This window comes from Stegastes partitus, unplaced genomic scaffold (genome assembly GCF_000690725.1).
Source record: "Stegastes partitus isolate 25-593 unplaced genomic scaffold, Stegastes_partitus-1.0.2 Scaffold1390, whole genome shotgun sequence".
NCBI lineage: Eukaryota > Metazoa > Chordata > Actinopteri > Pomacentridae > Stegastes > Stegastes partitus.
The window spans coordinates 64,192-82,768 of NW_007579121.1; the positions used below are offsets into that span (position 1 = coordinate 64,192).

Below are 18,577 nucleotides of genomic sequence, written 5' to 3' on the forward strand. Positions count from 1 at the left end.
AAGATAAACTACAGAATGTTAATTTAACTGCAGACTTTCATCGGTACAGTTCATTTATTGAAAATGTTTTGGGTTTTTTTGGTAAATGCACGCCCCGATCAACACTGAATCGTGATTAAAATCAAACACAGCTGTCCTCTTATGTACTTCCACATCGTCTATGCTCAACGGGACGCCACAGTGACCCACCGTACACGTGTCAGGGTGCAAACAATACTGGCTGTGGGTTCTAAACTGCTTCACACCAGTTGACTTGTTATTCAAATTACTTTTAGCTTGTAAAATACCTGAAACGTCGTAAATCCAAAACATCAGCACAGTTTGCTCAACTTAATTATGTTGTAATCAAAAGAAACTATTACTACAGTAAAATACTGTACACGTCATTTTAAATTGTCTATTTCTAGTGGCTTCAATCAGTTAAGATTTAGTGTTTAATCATCAATGTAAACATCTCTAGAAAATAAAAGGTCTATCGTATGTACACTCAAGTCTCAAGCTCGCTCGGCTCCGACGAGGACGGCGCTCGTAAACATTCTACCTTCTGTCAAGACTCAGAAACACCTCAAAGTCGAGCTGACCACAGCGGGACCCAGTGTTCACCTGTAGACAAAATATTTAAGTTAAAAGCTGCCGGAGTTAAAACAGCCACGAGTCCGACGCCGGAGACCCGTCCCCCTACAGATGGGTGTCCTCCTCCTCTTCACGGGTGTCGGCCTTCAGCTTGGCCAGGGCGGCGTGAACCCGGAACTGTGTGCGAGACTCCATCGAGTACTCTTTGTAGTTGTGTCTGCGGGTCAGAACAGGAGAGGACGTGGTTAAACACTGGACCGCCATGACAGTTTATCGATCCGCCCTGAAAGTTGCAGTCAAGTTTACATCCACGGCACCTTCAAAGATGATCAGTCTTTAAAGAACCCACAGGATTTACCCCCATGAATGGGTAATATGTGTGTTTACGTAGGTGGAGAGCGACCTCTAGTGGTCCTGTAGTGGATATGCACTGAATCACACTCGTTTTTTTGTGATACAATCCTACTCAACAGTCCTGGAATGAAGACTTTGCATGTGAAACTTATATATATTTAGTAGATGTTTCCCATTATTTTAAGTCTTTATGCTAAGCTAAGCTAACCGGCTCTTTATATTCACTGTACAGACATGAGAGAGGCTCTGATCTTCCCATCTGTCCTCAACATATACTCCAAAATGTCAAATTTTTGGCATCAGTTAAAGCAGCATGTCTTTATTATGGAGTCATAGGAGTGCTCTAAAAAAAGAATATAACTATAAAAAGAAAAAAAAATGTGAGATATACAGAGAAATATATAGAAAAGGAAAATGTAAAGGAACAATAATAAAGTTTTACATCGATTTGTTCATGTATTTATTTTCAATAGTCTTAATTTTTTTCCCTTACTCTGCATTATTACTTTTTTCCCCTACTGATTCCTACTAAATGTTATAGTTTTGGAGGGTTTGTGAACTTAATCATAATAATCTGCCAACCTCAGAAGCTACACAAGTTTTGTTTTGCTCCTACAAACAGAATCGAGCGTCTGACAGAGCGGTGAGGGTTAAAGTGTTCTCAGTGAGGGTCAGTCACTGAGCTACAGAACCCACTAGTGCCCGATCACTCGTAGATAAAACGGTCATTTATATTTTCAGAAACATTAAACTATTAGTCTCTGAGACATCGAGAGCCTGGAGGCTGAAGTGTGCAATGTGGGTTATTTAAAGCAGTGGTTCTCAAACTGGGGGTCGAGACCCCCATGGGGTTCCCAAGGTAATTTCAGGGGGTCGCCAGATCATTGTAAAAAAATATAAATAATAATAATAATAAGCCAACATTTATCAAATAAATGTGTATCAGGGCTGTCAAAATTAAACTTGTAAACTTCTTCCCACTCCTCTTTTGAACTTGTTAATATGATTTGATTATTATTGTTTTTTGCTCTTTTTAAAATGATTTTCGTTTTTTTTCCTTTCATTTGTTCGAAATAAATTCAATTCATTCATTCATTCAAAAGAAAATTAATGTGTTAATGTAAAGAGATTAATACGTGGAATAAACAAATTAAATTTTAACACATTAATGCATGAACAACAAAGTTATTACTCATGAGATATCAACACAAACGTACGATATGTTGGGGGTCGTGGCTTGAAAAGTTTGAGAACCACTGATTAAAGATGTCCTGTAAATAACAGAATATATTGGCAGAATGATCACCGACTAGTTTTGAGATCTATTCAGACAATACGGGTCACAGCACGGCAAGTGAAGGAACCGTTCCTGGTTTGGAGTTAATCTTTAAGAGAAGACATTGAGCCCTGATTGACCTCTTACGGTAAACGTAGAGCTTGTAGCAGATGTGCGCTCTGTAACTTCTATAGATTCTTAACCTCACGTAAACCTCCCTGCAGGAGGACAGCCTGCACCTCTCAGGGCCAGATGATACCCATGATTTGTTTCCCTTTTACCCATAAATCTGGATGTGGCTCCCACTGAAGGAGGACATCAGACTAAAGGTGTGAGAGGGATCTTTAGAACTGCTGCTCTGTTCGTGTCACTTCTCCTGATAAATCAGTAAACCTTATTTCAAGTCATCTGAGTCTCTCTGTGTCGGGCTCCTCATCCCACATCTTCCAGAATTTCCACAACGCGGCAGGACGTTAAAAACACAAGAAGAGGCTCGAACCCAGAAACAGTTATTAGAAGGTTGATTTAGTCCCTGAAGGGGGTCGAGCTGCCAATCAACCAGCTGTAGGCGGGACTTCCTGTCCAGGCTGAGCTGTCGTTTCCTGTACGGTAGATTCTTAAGCTTCTTAATGAAGACAAAGACTTGTGTGTGAATGTAGCAGCAGTTTGAACAGTATCTAGATGCCTCATTGGTTGGGTCAAGACCACTTAAGAACTGATTATATCAAATTTACGATCCAGTTAAAGTCGTTTAATATTTAGCGTCTGTCAATACCAGCCTCCTAGATGATAAACCTCTTATTGTTTAACACTGTAGCGACCAGAGGAGGCGGCAGAGAGCGATGTTTGAGTTTAATCAGTAAGGAGACACTATGACAAAGTCTTCAGTGAGGCTTCATGACCTCTCCAGGACATACCGTGGGCTAGTTCAGTAGGAAGGTCGCTAAATGAGGGACTATTTCTGCCAATGCAAACAAAAAAATGGCAGAAAACTGGTAAAATATTGCACAGCTTTATAATCAAAAATCTACATGTGCACCCTGTAGAGACTTACTTGGCTTTGTGCAGCAGCTTAATGGCCTCGTCCCTCCTGCCCTGGTCGATGTAAAGCAGACTGAGCTCCACCAGACAGTTGGGCACCAGGTAGTGGTCAAACCTGATCTTCTTCTCACTGAACACACACAGAAAGAAGGTTCAGGATCCAGCACTGCAGTGAACGTGTAACGGACTGTATGAGCAGCAGAGTCTTGTTTCCACTAAATCAGCGAACAAACAAACGTCTGTCACAAGTCGAGGGTGATGTCAGTGTAATTCCAACAAGAAGCAACATCGTCCTGGATCACCATGCAAATAGTCGCCACATGACTGAGTTATGAGTGTTTTATGTTTGCTGAACAGACACGGTTCTGTTGGATCTGCTGGAAACAGCAGACGTGTAGAAATACTGCAGCTACAGACTCCATGAAAGCAAACATGTTTAAAGCCTGTTTTATTTTTCTCATTAAGAAAAGTGAAATTTGAAATGAGAAAATAGCCTTTCATGTAACATCTTTGGAGATCTCCACAGACATGAAAGGCTGTTTTCTCAGTTTGCTCAACGTGATCATCGAACATGATTCGTAGCACGACGACGGTTTGTTCAACCTAAAGCACCAACAAGTACAACGCAGAGAACAGTAACGTACAGAACCACGGTCAGGTGGAATTCACTACCACTGGATTTAGTTCAGGAGGAAACTAAAGGAGGTATAGACAAGGAAAATGGTGTTTCAAAATAAAATGTAATGCTGGTGAGAGCAAAGAATGTAAAATGTACTTTTGCCCGATTAATTTATTTTTTCATTTTTATTTTTATTTTATTTTTTTTTGCTTTTAAAGAGCTTCTTAAATGTCACTTAAAAAGCAAAGGAAATATGCGCAGAAATATGTGCGCAGTAGGAATGTCGTGCCTTTGCTTTTGAAGCAACATTATAAAAAAATAAAAATCAATCAATTAAAAAATAAAAATAAAAAAAACATTTTAAAATAATTTTAAAAAATATATATAAAAAATAAAATTAAAAAATAAAAATCATTAAATAATCTAAATGAATAAATAAATTTTAAAAATGAAAAAATATATAAATAAATTGTTAGTATTTTTATTATTTCATTTATTTGTCTTTATATTTCTATTTTATTAGCCTTTTCTTTTATGGATTCATGTTTGATTAATATTGCCACATTATTCCTTTTCTATTTTATTTCTTCTTCTTTTTATTTCCACTTTTATTTTATTATTATTTCATTGATTTATTTTTGTATTTTGCCGCTCTCACTATTCCATAATTAACGGACTCCGTCGTGAGCGGGAAGCGACTCAGAACTCACCTGGAACACACTTTGTTGAAGCATTCCTCGGCCGCCTGCAGGAGACCCTGGTTCTTCAAGCACAGGCCCTTCAGCATGTGGATCAAACAGCGGTCGTCCACCGTGTACTCGTTTTCTGCAGAGGACGACGCAGACGCCGTATAAAACAACGTAAAGAGCGTTTTTGTGGTTTCTTAAGAAAAGCTGCATTACCAGGAGACTCCAGTAGAGCGCGCTCTGCCTCTACTAGCGTCTGCATCATGCCTTCAGTCAGCTCTGGTCTTTTGCTGATCATGCTGAAGCCGTTCCACATGTACATCATCTCCTGTAATAAAGCAGTTCACGCTGTTGGAGGACTCTCAGTCAAATATGATGCACGTGTGTTGGTTTTGTATTATTATTATTATTTTACCAGCACTGGTACCGGTAGCCTGACCGGGGAGGCGGCCTTGTAGCGTCTGGCTTTACGGATAGCAAACTTCTCAGTCGGAGGAGACTTCCCTGCAATCTTCTGCTTTAAGGTGGGAACTTGTCTAAAGACACAGGAGAAGAAAAACACCAAGATGTCTGATAAACTTGCATTAACTGACTTTTTTTTTACGAAACACAACAAGAACGTAACACAGAAGTGACATAACATCACCTGATGAAGCCTGTTAGCAAACATTTGAATACATACGCCACAATATTAACTCTTATTTTTGCTCTATTTTTGGTCTCCGTCATGTTCTGGATGAAAGTATCTGTCAATTTAAGCAGCTAAATGCACCACCAGCTGAAAGCGACGCTGATCAAAACAGTAAAGTTTCACCTGAAGACTTCAGCTGAGGGGTGTTTCTCTCTTTAAACAATAAACACAGTGATTTGATTCATATTAAATACAGTAATATTGTCCAGAGCAGCTTTGAAAGTGCACTCATGATGTCTATCTGCTGCATCATGTGTTCCTCTGACGCCTCAGTTCTAACAAATGAACACTGTTTACAATCTGCAACTGAGCCGATGACCAGCGGAGACAACGTATCGGTATGTAAAGTAATGCCAGCAGCAGAACAAACCACAAGACCGAAAGGTTTCGCAATCTGCAGCGGCACAGCTGCTGTTTTATTTTTAACACCACTTCAGTAAGCATCATGTTTAGTTTGTGTAAAATTCAATGTTTAGCATCAGGCAGGAATTGCATCTTTACCAGTGTGCAGCCTCCAAGGCAACACCTGAACGTGCAAAGACAAAAACAGTTTTACAGTTATTGCAACTTTGGCTGCAATCTGTACCAAACAAGCTCCTTTATCTCTGGAGAACATGAATAGTTGGCGTCTTTAATGCTGCATTTATTATGTTGTGACACATTTTACCTTTAAGAAAGTGCCCAGAACCATGCAGTTAGCCACAAAAGACCCTAACGAACCCCATTGTGGCAGAGGGGAGCACTAACGACTCACATAATGAGGGGGAGGAGCAACAAACCCCCAATTGAAACTCAGGTGTTAATGGCTCCTTAAGGATATAAGTATCTGGAACTCCCAACTAGTCAGTCAGAACTGATGAAGCCTCTTGGATGAGAGGTGGAACGTCTACATGGAACTCAAGCAGTTGCTACGATTAATCCACGAGAACAACCATGACCTGGAGAATCTTCACAGACATGCAGTTCCTCAAACATCCACTTGAGGCTGCCTCCAAAAGTGAGTCAATCCCCATAAAGCCCAGTGTTAAAACTTTACAGCAGAAATAAACACGTGTACAGCCCGATACAAAAAGCAGCTTTTGTCTGTATAGTTCATTTCTCAGTTTGTGACAACTGCACAAGGTGTTTACACAACTATCCCGTTTAAATTATATCAAGACTTAAAGTTTGCATCATTGTGGGTGTGGCAGCTTTGAGCGGCGGGCGGGTTAATGACCCAGACGTGTTTGCAACCTCTCTGATTGTTTCTGGATCAGCTGGTAGTCAAACTCCGGAGCCTGTGGGTGACGTCACAGACAGTTTGTCAATATTTATAACAATTAACGGTATTTACCTAAAGAGCTCCACCTCGTTCTCCCCAAAAGGCCTGGCCTCCTCCTCAGGAAGCATGCTGAGGTAAGCAGCTTTCATGTACACATACATGGCCTAAAAAAAACAAACACAACACAGGCAGGTTTGATTGATTTATTTCTCCGGATGTTTCCACATGACACACGAGTCTCGTACCTTGGACCAGCGGCTCTCTTGGCTCAGCAGGTCTGCGTAGAAGTACGCCATCTTCCAGGAACGCTTGTAGGTGAAGCACCACATCAGCTCCCAGTAGCACATGTGGTGAAACTGCTTCCACGTCTGCTGGGCCTTGCAGCCGTCCTCGAAGAGCGCCACCGCCTGGGAAACACAGGGAAAGGCCACCGAGCAGCAGAATCAGAAGGACGCAGAACAGTGACGCTCAAACGTCTATCACACACATCCTCTGAAACGCACCTCATCAATGTTCCCCTTGATCTCCTCAATTCTGCCGGCAAAGAAAAGGAAAATGGCTCCCTGGACAGAAAAAAACCACACAATTGGTAAAACGTAATTTCCGCCTGCAGTTTGCTCTGTGCTCAGCTTTCATCTATCTGCAATCACACATCGTTCAACAATCACTCACGGCGGTGTTTGACCATTCTGCTTCAGCACACACAGCTCCCAGTTTGTTCTCTGGGATGGGCTGGCATGTGGGCGAAAGGTGGAGTGGAAACACAGGGCTGAGAACTTATAAGAATGTGAGTCAGGTGATAGCAAGAAGGTGTGTAGAACGAGGGGAAAGATGGCTGTAAAGACGGAGTGGAAGGTGGAGTGAGGCTCAGATGAATCAGGGTGTGGATGGACGACAGAAAGAAAGGAGAAGCAAGGAGCGAGTGCAGCAATGATGGTGCGGAGATGGAAAGATTAAACGAACAATGATGTGAAAAAGTCAGAGGTTCAAATGGGAAGAGACGAAGAGGAACCACGACGACGGCAGGAACGGTCCAAGTGTGATCAAATGACCCCATTTACTTCTTTTTTTTGTATCATATCTTCATTCACAGACTACAGCAACCACAATTACAGCCAAACCTATGATTATTTTCATTATCGATTATGCTACAGATCGTTTTCTCACTTCACGATTTACAGAAAATAAATGCCGGTTATGTTTTCGCACCGTTGACCAACCATCTCAGATTTTCAGCTTAACGTAAAGTCCTAAAAACATAAAAGCCTTGCATGTTTTTAAGCTGGAACCAGCACTTTTTGGCATTTTTGCTTTTAATAAATTAATAAAAAACATGATTTGACAACAAAAATGGCTGCTGATTCATTTTCTCCCAAACTCAAGTCATAGCTGCAGGTCCAGTTACAATAAAATGATCAAATTTATTATAAATTCATAAGATCAAAGTTCTAAAAAAACAGAGATTTTACTCTAACCCCAGTGGAAATAGTATCATAAACCTTAAGTACTGCTGATGGGCAAAACAGAACCAGAAGAGGTCAATATGTTCTGCTCCAAATACACTCATTTGTCATAAGAAACCTTCCAGCCTGTAGTTTAAATTCCAACAGTTTCAGTTTGCGAGCATTTATTCAGAAAGCTGGACACGACTCTCGTCTCTTGCCACTTGTCCTCTGCTGTGGTCCATAAAGCATTTTCCTCTCAGATCAAAACCACAAAGAACAAGCGGCTCAAACTGGTGACAACTCCGACTGCAAACAAGTTTTTTTGTTGTTGTTGTTGTTGAATGCTAGAAAATGTTGACTGTGTGTATAGATGTGTACCTAATTAGTCTGCAGGAGCTAATTCGTCTCTGGTTTATACTTAAAAATGTCTTATTCTGAGTATTAATGACGTCACTCACTCGTGGGTAGCGCAGCCGGAAAGGTTTCAGCAATCTGTCGGCTTCGCTCACGTCTCCCTCGCCCGTCCCTGAGAGGAGAGAACAGAAACATCTTCCTGTGAGTGAGTAATTCAGTGAATAGATAGAATCAGAATCCGGATGAAGCGGGTACCGAGGATGAAGGTGAGGAAGGTGTAGAAGCAGAGCAGCAGCAGAGCACACAGCATGGAGCGCAGGTTCATCGCCGTGGCGCCGTCACACAGGAGGGACAGACCGTACTCCTGAAACAGGAATCACAGGCGTAGGAAACGTTAATGAGGGCGTCGGTTAATGAATGTAAGACGGAGGAAGTGTGTTAGAAATACTGGTCGCACCTTGTCTCCGGAGAAGCCTGCGAATTCCAAAACTTTGAGTATCCGTGGAGGAAACAGAGAAAGTGTCTGTAAGTAAAGAAGACCTGATAAATACATGCAGACGACCAGCAGTGTGTAAGTACGGATGGAGAGGCCTACCAGGTTAAACGCCCCCATCCCAAATGATATCCCTCCTTCTAAGTGACAGTGGCTGGGTCCTTTGACAAAGCGCTGGGATTTGATGAAGGAGTGCAGCTCTCTGGACGATTAGAGAAAAGAATGAAAGTAGTTGAACAGCGTAGCTCATCATCGTAACTAGAAATCTGCCGAAACTCGATATGCTGATATTTTCCAACTCATTTTGGTTTATTGTTAAAGCTGATACACCATCATCACCCAGGACCTCAAGTAGGAGCTGAACATCAGCTCTGTCATCAAAAAAGACCAACAGAGGATGGACTTCCTGCGGCAGCTGAAGAATGATGGTGCACTTCTACACCTCCATCATTGAGTCCATCCTCACCTCCTCTATCACCATTTGGTACGCTGCAGCAACAGCCAAGGACGAGGCCAGACTGCAGCGTATCATCCGCTTGGCTGAGGAGGTGATCGGCTGCAATCTGCCTTCTCTCAAGGACTCTGAGGCGTGCAGGTAAGATTGTGGCCGATCCCTCCCACCCTGGACACAAACTCTTTCCCCTCTGGCAGCAGGCTTTGGTCCATCAGGACCAGAACCTCATACCACAACAATAGTTTCCTTCCGTCTGCCACCGGCCTCATGAACGAGGCACAGGACCCCCACTGACCCCCCTGCCTCCTCTATATCTGTATAAATGTAAATATCAACATATCAGCATCCCAATATTCTTATAAGTAATACTACTGTTCTGTGGTTCTTATTTAAATTTAACTTTGATTCTTTGCACAATTACAGTGTTTTTTTTTTACTTACTTTATTTTACTGTATATTAATTGTTTAACTATATACCTGACAATAAATCTGCATTCTCAATGCAGGGTCATATTTCGTCCACATAACTGCACAAATTCTCTCCTGTGGTGGAATCAACACACTGTTGTGTGCAGTCTTTCATTAAACAGTGCTCGGATGAAACACATTCTCTTGGCAAAATTAAAAAACGACCACAACTTGCATGTAAAACACGCCATGTTTATGTTTATGTAATGTTTTCCAACACTTGTAGTGTGAGAGGCGCTATGTGCCCGTCAGTGCTCGATGGATTTTCTGTTATTAATGTTACACTTTCAGACTCATTAACACTCAGGTGTTAATGGCTCCTTAAGGATATCTGGAACTCCCAACTAGTCAGTCAGACCTGATGAAGCCTCTTGGATGAGAGGTGGAACGTCTTCAAGGAACTCAAGCAAGTCCAGTTGCTACGATTAAACTACCAGAACAACCATGACCTGGATGACTGAGAACCTTCACAGACATGTTACACTTTCATTAAAAAAACCTTGTGAGATTCAGAATTGAAAAACAGTGATCAAGATCAAAGCAGACTGAGATATCCTGAGTCGGATTTATGGTCAAGCTCTAAATACAGCATTCACTTTCCATGAAGCCACTTTATTTATTTATTTGCCCGGTTGTTTGCTTGCACGTCAAACTACACAGTTAAAAAAAAAAGATGCGGCTTGCAGTCAAATGGTCGACTGCACCTCGACTCTCTCGCAGACATTCGTAACCGTTTCTGCAGACTTTTTCTAACTTTAACATCATAAACTCCCTCAGGTGAAGGGTGACCAGAGAAAGCCCAGAAGCATTTCAAACAAACACAGCAAACTAAGGTGACAAGAAACAAGAAGTTTTCATGTACGTGTGAGCACATAGCCGACCAATGATCAATACCAAGAGCCTCAGCCATAAAAAAGTAGGAAACATGAAATAACACACAATCGCATGAAACATGTTTTGAAGTGACAGTTAAAGTGTCTCATTCCTGTTTATGCCATTTCAACGGCTCCATTTAACAACCTCTCACACTCAGTCACTGACCAGGTGTTGACAGTTTTAGAGTTCAGATTGGGCCTGATTATCCAAACCTAAACTAAGATGATGCTCATAGCCTCATCATGACATCATTGGGTTGAAGTTTTCTTGAGAAAGCTGCCTTCAAAATTACAAAAAAAACATTCTGTGATGCTTTTCACAGACTGAGCAGAACATCTAACGATCAGCAGGATGAACTTCAGTTGTAAACTTGGTGGAATGGCTCTTTAATAACAGCAGAATTTACTCTTTTAGTGCATGTATTACGCTGCTGATATTCACTTAATACAAGCCTTGTTTTGTCACCGATGACTTACTTGTAAATCAGGTAACTGTTTCGCACTTTGATCCCTCCTTTGATGAAGCTCACCATGCTCTCATCCTGCAAAAAAAAAAAAAGGGCAGAATTAAAAACATATGTAGCTCAAGCACCACAGATCTTCTGCTTCATGTGCTCATTAGATGTTTTCTACAACTTTCACATTCTTGAAAAACTGGATCGGTCGGAAACTGGCCGTGCTGTTACTCTGAATGTACACATGCATCAGGTGAGCATATTGGCTTACTGCACCTGTAGGAAGGTGAGAGCGGCTCGTTGGAGTTGACACTCTGCGTAACACACTTCCGCGTGGAGCTGCACTGCAAAAACACATCCATAGACACACACGTTAAGTAGTAAATAACACACAAAGAGCAAAGTCAACAAGCAGTGAAGCGTCAAATCCACGGTTCATCTACAAGACAAGGGCTGCCCGTGTGAACCCTACATGCTTTAGTTTTCTGTCTTCCGCCTGTCTTCCCCTTTAATGATTAGATTTTCTTTCCTTTGACTGAACTTGCACACACATAGTCTACATTATCTTTAAACTACATCTACAAAAGTCAGCCAACTGATTCATAAGATACCGCTTGTTCAAGTGAGGAAATTGTTTTACTCAATACACATAAATAATGTGGAGAAAAGACATGTCTGCCTTTGTGTACAGATAGCTGGTGTTCCCCAGGGATTAGTGCTGGTACCACTCTCGTTTTCCAATCTTTAGCTTTTCCGATTACTGCTAAAATGCTAACAATGAAATTGTTTCACCCAATACACATAAACAATGTGGAGAAAAGACATGTCTGTGTTTGTGCACTGATACCTGGTGTTCCCCAGGGATTACTACTGGTACCACTCTCGTTTTCCAATCTTTAGCTTTTCCGATTACCGCTAAAATGCAGATAAGGCTTATGCAATCTTTAAGTCACACTAGCATGCTCTAGGTATACAACATGGGCCTGCTAGTCCACCACTTTGGTCTGTGGGGGGAGAAGAATGGGAGAGGGACTTGCAGCAAAGGGACATGAGCGAGACTCGAACCCATGATGGCTGCGTTGGGTCTATACATGGGACACCAGCTCAACCAGGTGAGCTATAGGGACACTGTCAAATGTCTTAATGGCTTTAGATGGATTGCCATGAAATGTTGTTGGAACATTCATAATATCCAGAAAATCATTCCCGCAGCTGTTGAATGGCCACCTCCTGTGGTGGAGATCTATAAACCTCCACTGAAGGGGCTCGGGGCGGGCATGAGGTGGTGCAAACATTGACAGAAACACCCCTGTAATTGACCCCTTCAGCCTTTGCATTTCCATGGTTGCGTAAGACAATGAGGCTGCCAGTGACGGTAAATAGCAGTTCCTGGACGTACCTCAGGTTATATGAGCACATAGGGAAATAGAACAAAGGAGGGTTTGTTGTGTTGGTCTATATGGGGAATTTTACGCTGTTGATAGTGGCGTTTAAAAGGGGACTGCAGGGGGGGATAAAAAGGTGCTCGTTATCCTCTAAGTTTAACCAATCACAGCTAACAATACCACAATAGTTTACACCACAAAGCAAGAAAGAGGTTCTACAGGGGGCGGATGTTGCAGTCGGAAAATGGCCTGTGTGTTCCTGCAGTCGAAAACCAGCTTCGTCAATATCTAATTTGTCTAAGTGGTGCAATTCCGCTACATTTCGTGTCAAGTGCTAAGTAGCATATGTTAGCATGCTAGCACTAGACTAAGACAATGGTAAACATACATACTGTACATCTGTGACCCTGTTAGCATTTATCTCAACGATGCACCACAGTGTGCAAGTGCAGCTGCTTTCTCACTACATGCTGCATGTTAATGAGTCTAAAATAAGCATCAATGTGAAGCCATACAGAGAAGTTAACAGCAGAAGTTGACATTTTGAAAAGAAAAAATGCAATCCAACCTAAAGTTTAAATAAACTCATGAATTTGTACGTTATCCCCAACTATCCACAGGAATAAAGAAAATACACATTTTTCCCCACTGCACTTCATATTTTGGATGCATTTTCATTTAAACCCACATAAATTAGACATCCAAGCCTCTTTACCTTCAGAAAGTGAGTCCCCGACTGACTTGTTACCCAAACCTGGGGATTTCCGTCGAAACCTGAAAACGTCAGACAATACTTCAATAACAAGACTTCTGCTTCGGCAACCACATGTTCTCTGACGTGCCAACCATCCGCTATATGAATGCATCTGTTAACAGCTGCTACTATGGCTTCTCTCATGCAAACACACTCAAATTGGGTCAATGAAGAGCCATAAATTTAAATGCACCAGTTAAAATTTGCCTCTTAAAGCTCGTGGACTGAAGAAAGCAGCACCGAAAACGACACGTGCTGCAAAAAAGACGCGGCGACTGGCTCGTTTTTATGACTAAATCTGGTGAATTATATATAATCGAGACTCCCTGACCTCTGACAGACCTCCTGGGCGCTCTTCATGGTGTTTCCCGCGTTGCTGATGTCATCGTGCTGGAAAGTCATCATGGCCTGCATTTCCAGCACTGTGGCGTAGATAAGAGCGTGGTACATACTCTCATTCACTCTACATAGGAAACACGGAGCCGCAGGGTCAACATCATAAACCTTCATACTGTAAGCAAACACATGCATTGCGAGGTGGCTACTGTATGGCCTACGCATTTCCCTGCAGCCAACAGATAAGAGCTAAATATCTCTTTATTCTTTCTATCTCCTCTCCCATCGCGCTCCGCCGGTGTTTATTCTGCAGGGCCGACATTCTGTTGAATCAGTCAGACGTTGGGCGTCAGCTTCAGCAAACACTTCATATCCTGGAGAACCGAAGGCTGACAGGAAGGGCCCCGTCTTTGCACTTCACACCGCATAAGTCGCTAAACATCACCGGAGGCAAAACACTGCTGACATCACGCTGAAAAACACACAACGGACCAAGTGCGCTCGAGTCCACAAGCTCCAGAGCCGGTGAACGGCCTCTGTGGAGCCGAACCCGGCCGAGGATTATTCCGTTACCTTGGTCGCAGCCTCTCCAGGCTCTCGTTGAAGTGGTTGTTAAGGAAGAGATCCAAGGCCTCCATGCACTCATCCAGGCACTCGTTCAGGGTCATCTTAGAGGAGCTGTTGCACAAACACAAAAACACACACAGAACGAAATGCAAATGTGCCGAACCCGGCCGAGGATTATTCCGTTACCTTGGTCGCAGCCTCTCCAGGCTCTCGTTGAAGTGGTTGTTAAGGAAGAGATCCAAGGCCTCCATGCACTCATCCAGGCACTCGTTCAGGGTCATCTTAGAGGAGCTGTTGCACAAACATAAAAACACACACAGAACGAAATGCAAATGGGCCGAGGCGTGAATCAGATGTCGCGTGATGCTGCAGAAAGCTACGACGGGCTGTAAACCTGTCTGCTCAGGACAAACCAACAAGCGCACTGTTTACCAACTTACAGGCTTTAAAACTTTACGATGTGGTTCATCTGAACACAGATGATGAACAAAAGCACGATTGCAGAAGCTGAATTGGAACGAGACACTGGGGACTCAGGGAAAGAGGGAAAGAAACCAAGGGAATGGGCAAAAATGGACAGGTGATAGTAAGTGTTAGTCAACTGTAGTGCTCACTGGTATTGATTGTCAAAGTCTCTAGAACTCTGCTGGAGGGTTCTTCCAAAAGGAATTCCCCTCATTTGGTGCTCTGATGACAACGGTGGAGAGATCTAACATGTCGGCTCAGTCAAGTTTAAATCTGGTGATTTTAAAAGCAATAACTCTGTTTTCATCGAACCACTCAGTGACCTGTTGGATGGGCTCATCGTCGTCCAGGAAAAACCTTCAAGACAGAAAAGCCGCCAAATCCCAAAGGTTTGTTTCTTTTAAAGATGCCGATTAAATCCCCAAAACCTTTACATATTTAGAGTTTTGTTCCCATTAAAATAACCACTTCCTGCCTCCTCCACTCCGTTGCTTCCTCTAGGATGTGCGGATCACGCTGCAGGCTCGAGCACACCAGCTCACCCGCACTGTAGAACACTTGGTAATCTCACTTGGTTGCACCTTCCACCAGGCAAAACATACGACTCGCTGAACATTTTCTTATGCATAGACGCTACAAGTTGCCGATGTTCTCTGAACGCCCCGCGCTGCAGGCTGCGGTCACTGCTGATGGTGTGATCAGACGGCTATGTGACCAAAAATGACCTCAAAAAGAGCAAACTAGGGCGTTCTCACATCACATTAGTCCTTAATAAAATGACACTGAAGTCATTCCACCACCGTGGCTGACACGACAGCTTCCTGTGACACTAATACGGCTAAATGATCATCATGCACTCGCTTGAAAATTTTGTTCTCAACCATTCTGGAGCCCTGACGTTACACCACTGGATCGGGAAGCAGTTCTGAAGATGGACGATGATGACAGAAGTTCTCCCCTGAAAGCCGACGGGATTGGTTCTTTAGGTTTGTGATGTCAGAAACCCCGGACGTCGGAATCTGTGTTTTTCAGACTGTCATCAGTGCAGTTTTAAAGGTAGAAGCAACAGTGTTGGCTGCTTGTTTTGCTTGTGACGTGTCTCCCGGCACATAAAACCACCATATGGACATGTTGACAAGGTAAAAAGAAAAGAAGAAATCTGTCATCTTTGTGTAGATACACAGCAGCCAAAGGGGTAAAACTGTGGATATTAAGAATGTGTTGTTTACTGTTGAATTTTTCTACAAAATAAATTTGAAAAAAGAAACTTAAATGATATAAAATTGAGGAATTATCTGTGCGTTTGTATTTTATTTTGCCTAAACCTCACTGTGAAGAGGCTGCCACATTGAAGTGTTGGTATCTTGAGCCTCCAGATACTTCTTGTGTCTTAGTTTTGTATTTTTAATTCAATACCTGACTATTATTTCTGTCAGCGTGCATTAATTTTTTGGAAACTTGCTGATAAGAACTGCAAGTTGTGCGTTAATTCTGGGAGCAGCAGAAACATAAACATGCAGGAATTGACGTGAAGTTTGAGGGCTGAAGCTCAGGAACACATTTTCATGGATGCAAAACATTTCCTTCAGTGTCTTTCCTCTAAACATTACGCTGATGTGATGTGATTTTAACAAATTAGACGAAAACAAAGCATCAAAACTGATCTGAAACGTAGAAGCAGTTTCATTTTCCAGGATGCAGCTGCACCAGCCTCCTTCCTGGTGCAGCAACAATCTGCTTTTATTTTCATTTTAAGAAAAGTAAACTACAAGACATCCAAGAAAATGAGGACAGAAAGAGCTTTTTCACGTGTCCTTGTGCAAACAAAGGCGAATAATTTCTATTTTGCGCAAAAGTTTGTCACATTTTCCAGCGCAAAACCCGCTAACCTGGCACAGATACCGACACTTAGAGGACAAAATCTAACTTTTTTCGTGATATTCAGTCGTCAGTACTCACTTCTCAGCAGCATTCGCGTCTTTCCCATTGGACATGTTCCCTCTCAGGGCGGCGTTGCTCCCCCCAAAAGAAACACCTGTTAGGAGCTCAGCAGCGCGTCAACACGCATCGAAGAGCTTCCGCTGTGAAACCAAACAGTCAGAGCAGATCAGAGGCAGAGACGGTGGCATTAAAGCTGCAAACGCTTTTTCACCCGTCGGTTGAATTCGAGGCAAAGTGAACAGAAGCGCAGAGGTGAAGGTATGCGCTCATCTGCGGATCCGACGAGTCCGAGTGAGCGCATTGCGCAACGGGGGAGCGCAGACTCCTCCTCTGTGGCACCACTGCCACGCACTCATTACAGCGCAGCAGGTGTTGCTGCTCCTGCTCAGCTTGGATCTGGACTAATTGCAGGAAAAGTTTGCTGGAATCAAACTGCACAACTTTTTATTGTGTTTATTTTGTCCACAAACACTGAAGTGAACAATAAAGCGTGGAAGGATGAAGATTTATTTAACTTTAGGGGAAGTAAATAATAAACTCTTGCTAGATTTGGAGGGCAGAGAAAGTTTATTATTGTTATTATTAGAATTTATTGACTAATTAATTGCTCAATAGAGAAGAAGTGAGTAGATTGGCATCTCTCAGTTTTATGTGTAACTCCACAGAGGTGCCACTTGAGGGCGCTGTTTTCATATTTGTACCAAACATACAGTCGTCCTCAAATTTATTCATCCCCTTCCATTAAAGAAAAGGCAAAATTCACAATAGTCACTCAAATAACTAGAAACTGAGAAAAGTAATAATAAATAAAAATTTGTTAAATTATAATTTAGTGAAATAAGATGTTGCTTTTGAATTGTGGTTGAAAAGAATAATTTAAAAAAATAAAAAATCGGTCCAAATGAGAGCACTTTACTGATGAGCAGTGAAATCAGAATAACTGTCAACAGGTGCAGAAGTCTGACTGAGAGTTACAGAAAACACCTGATTGGCTCAAAGGGTTGTTTAGCAAAATATTAGTGTAGGGGTCCCATCATGCTTGTTTTTGTTTTGTTTTGTTTTGTTTTGTTTTGTTTTGTTTTGTTTTGTTTTGTTTTGTTTTGGATGTTGAACCACAATTCAAAAGCAATGTCATGATGTTCATTACATTTTTATTTATTATTACTTTTGTCAAGTTCAACTTATTTCAGATGTTTTTTCCTCTTTAATGGGAGGGTAGGAATACATGTGAGGTTGATTGTAGATGCTTTGTGGTGCTTCAAAATATTTCAGCATGTAAAGTTCCAGCAGTTACTTAAAATATCACATTTTTGTCCTCCAACTGACTTTCTTTACTTTAAAAAATAAAATAATTGCAGTTCATTTGTGCATCGTCACTGTTTCACAGACTGGGCTCAGTGACTCTATCATCACCCTGTCAAGTCTGCAGCAGCCCTTCTGCTTTTCTTACGATGACAAGCCAAATGTCTGCGGTGAGAAATGCTTTTCAGAAGCTCTTCAAAAGACATCACCAGCCTGTCAGTGTACAATAAAGCTTCCTCAGATCTCCAGATATTAACATTAAACATATTAACATTAAAATAAAGTTTAGCTGAAATATAGATTCATACAAGCAGATATGCATCAGTGGTCCATAATCATCTACTCCTTACTGTAGCCTCATATAGCTGGTCAGCAGTTTGTTCTGAGATCTTGAAAGCAGGTTTCATCCCTAAAGTCCTGAAGATTCTCTACAAGAGCTTTGAATAAATCCACAGCTGCTAAAACTACAAACCCACTCCTTCTTTACATATAAAACAGATGCATTGTCTGTATAATCTTTTGCAACAGAATCAGTGTGAACATTTTCCGGTTGCTCAGAACCACCTGCTTGCATGAGGTTTAACAGTCAGTCGTGCTGCAGACGAGCTGGTTCATGTTTGAGAAACTGATCGTCTCCCTTTCTTGATCTGCTGCACCCTCAGGTGGAGGACGGCCGCCACAACATCCCGAAGGAGTCACGCTTCTCCTCCCATATTATCCATCCATCAACTATCTACACACCACTTAATCCTCACCAGGGTCATGGGGGGCTGGAGTCTATC

The 18,577-nt window shown here is 42.1% G+C and overlaps 1 protein-coding gene across 2 annotated transcripts; it reads right to left on the reverse strand.

Moving 5' to 3' along the window:
• Nucleotides 1-18: 18 nt before the first annotated feature.
• Nucleotides 19-16,732, reverse strand: LOC103370216 (tetratricopeptide repeat protein 39A). Of its 2 annotated transcripts, XM_008299186.1 has the most exons (18): nucleotides 16,512-16,732; nucleotides 14,274-14,378; nucleotides 13,516-13,647; nucleotides 13,146-13,204; nucleotides 11,322-11,389; nucleotides 11,068-11,132; nucleotides 8,896-8,995; nucleotides 8,758-8,823; nucleotides 8,556-8,664; nucleotides 8,405-8,472; nucleotides 7,005-7,064; nucleotides 6,747-6,908; nucleotides 6,574-6,665; nucleotides 4,965-5,085; nucleotides 4,766-4,877; nucleotides 4,574-4,688; nucleotides 3,258-3,374; nucleotides 19-790 (listed from the first exon to the last, which is right to left on the reverse strand). In XM_008299186.1, exons 1-18 carry the CDS (start codon nucleotides 16,544-16,546, stop codon nucleotides 679-681), a joined length of 1,698 nt encoding a protein of 565 aa, XP_008297408.1. In that variant the 5' UTR covers nucleotides 16,547-16,732; the 3' UTR covers nucleotides 19-678. The 2 variants fall into 2 exon arrangements, with proteins under 2 accessions (XP_008297408.1, XP_008297409.1); XM_008299187.1 differs by lacking the exons at nucleotides 14,274-14,378; nucleotides 16,512-16,732 and adding an exon at nucleotides 14,094-14,192.
• Between the last annotated feature and the right edge of the window lie 1,845 nt (nucleotides 16,733-18,577).